This window comes from Daktulosphaira vitifoliae, unplaced genomic scaffold, assembly GCF_025091365.1.
Source record: "Daktulosphaira vitifoliae isolate Bord-2020 unplaced genomic scaffold, ASM2509136v1 Scaffold_1155, whole genome shotgun sequence".
Classification (NCBI taxonomy): Eukaryota; Metazoa; Arthropoda; class Insecta; order Hemiptera; family Phylloxeridae; genus Daktulosphaira; species Daktulosphaira vitifoliae.
Window position 1 is genome coordinate 1 of NW_026100715.1, and position 1,207 is coordinate 1,207.

The window sequence follows — 1,207 nt, forward strand, 5'->3', positions numbered from 1 at the left end:
AACAGAGGGAAAGAGAATATTATTAATAACTAATCAAAATAAATTTTTTAAACTAATATGCAATTTTTTAAAAGCTTCTAGACATTTATTGATGTAAAAATTGAAAACTGTCGTCTCCGTCCTAAAAACTCAGCTTTGCCACTAATTATCACAGAATTAATAATCATTAATGAACTAAAATCTTAATATTCTAAACTATAAGAAAATGTATTTTGTTATTCACAAATCTTTTTTGATTAAACATATATTTGAATCTTTAACAAAAATTATTTTACAGATCCACAATCATTTTACTGGGTGATAATGACGCTTTCTATATTTAATGTGTTATATTTGAACACAAACAACAAAAATGAATACATCAAAAATCAATATATATAATATATTTGGAATTTCTCTATGGTTTATAATGGCAATAATTATTAATTACACAGTGATAACTAAATCGTCTGACATAGAAAAAAATATAAACGAAACTGAAGTATTTTATTATGAAATTCAACCGGAACTTTTTAATTGGACAAATGGTAAGTCTAGCCTTGACTAAAGTCATGATAAAAAATAATATTAATATTTGTAAATGTTGAATATTTAAGATATTACTTAGGGGCAGATCCAAAATTTTTTCAAGAGAAGAGTGTAAACAATTTCTAGACGTCAAAATTAATTTTTAGGCAATTTTATAATTATAAAGGCTGTTATTATTAGGCGATGATAGTTCAAGGAGAAAGCGCACACCCCTTGTATTTACCCCTGGATCCGTCACTTATATTACTTAATATTTGAGAATATATACAAAGTGGCGGATTTTCAATATTTTTCTGGACAAGGTCCTAAAGAATAAAATTTAATCCACATATTAAATATTATTTAATATAACACTTAAGAATTTAAAAATATTGGTTTCGGGGGCTCTAGATCTCCTTACTTACTGTATGTACATAATAATTTTATATTTGTAGGAATTGATGGTAATATGTTTAATTACACACCTTCATTACAAAATTATCCAGATTTACCATATTGGATACATTATAAATTTAATGAAAAAAATAAATTCGGATATATTTATGGTACTCCACCTATTTCATCTGAAAATCAAATCAAGGTAATTACAAGAATCTAAACAATGACTTTTTTAAAATGGGTGAAAGTATTAGATCCTAATATAAAGTGGAGGATTTTCAAAATTTTTTGTAATTCCCCT

At 25.2% G+C, this 1,207-nt stretch overlaps 1 protein-coding gene across 1 annotated transcript; it reads left to right on the forward strand.

Moving 5' to 3' along the window:
* The first annotated feature begins 258 nt into the window (after positions 1–258).
* On the forward strand, positions 259–1,126 carry LOC126909754 (uncharacterized). The gene is made up of 2 exons (XM_050692184.1): positions 259–527; positions 963–1,126. The coding sequence occupies exons 1-2, from the start codon at positions 353–355 to the stop codon at positions 1,124–1,126; spliced, it is 339 nt and encodes a 112-aa protein (XP_050548141.1). The 5' UTR covers positions 259–352.
* Positions 1,127–1,207: the final 81 nt, after the last annotated feature.

What these genes read in the sequence shown, in the direction of transcription:
- LOC126909754 (XM_050692184.1), top strand. Translation starts at nt 353, where the DNA reads ATGAATACATCAAAAATCAATATATATAATATATTTGGAATTTCTCTA. An exon ending in ACTTTTTAATTGGACAAATG is followed by an intron (nt 528 to 962) that starts GTAAGTCTAGCC and finishes TTATATTTGTAG; the next exon opens with GAATTGATGGTAATATGTTT.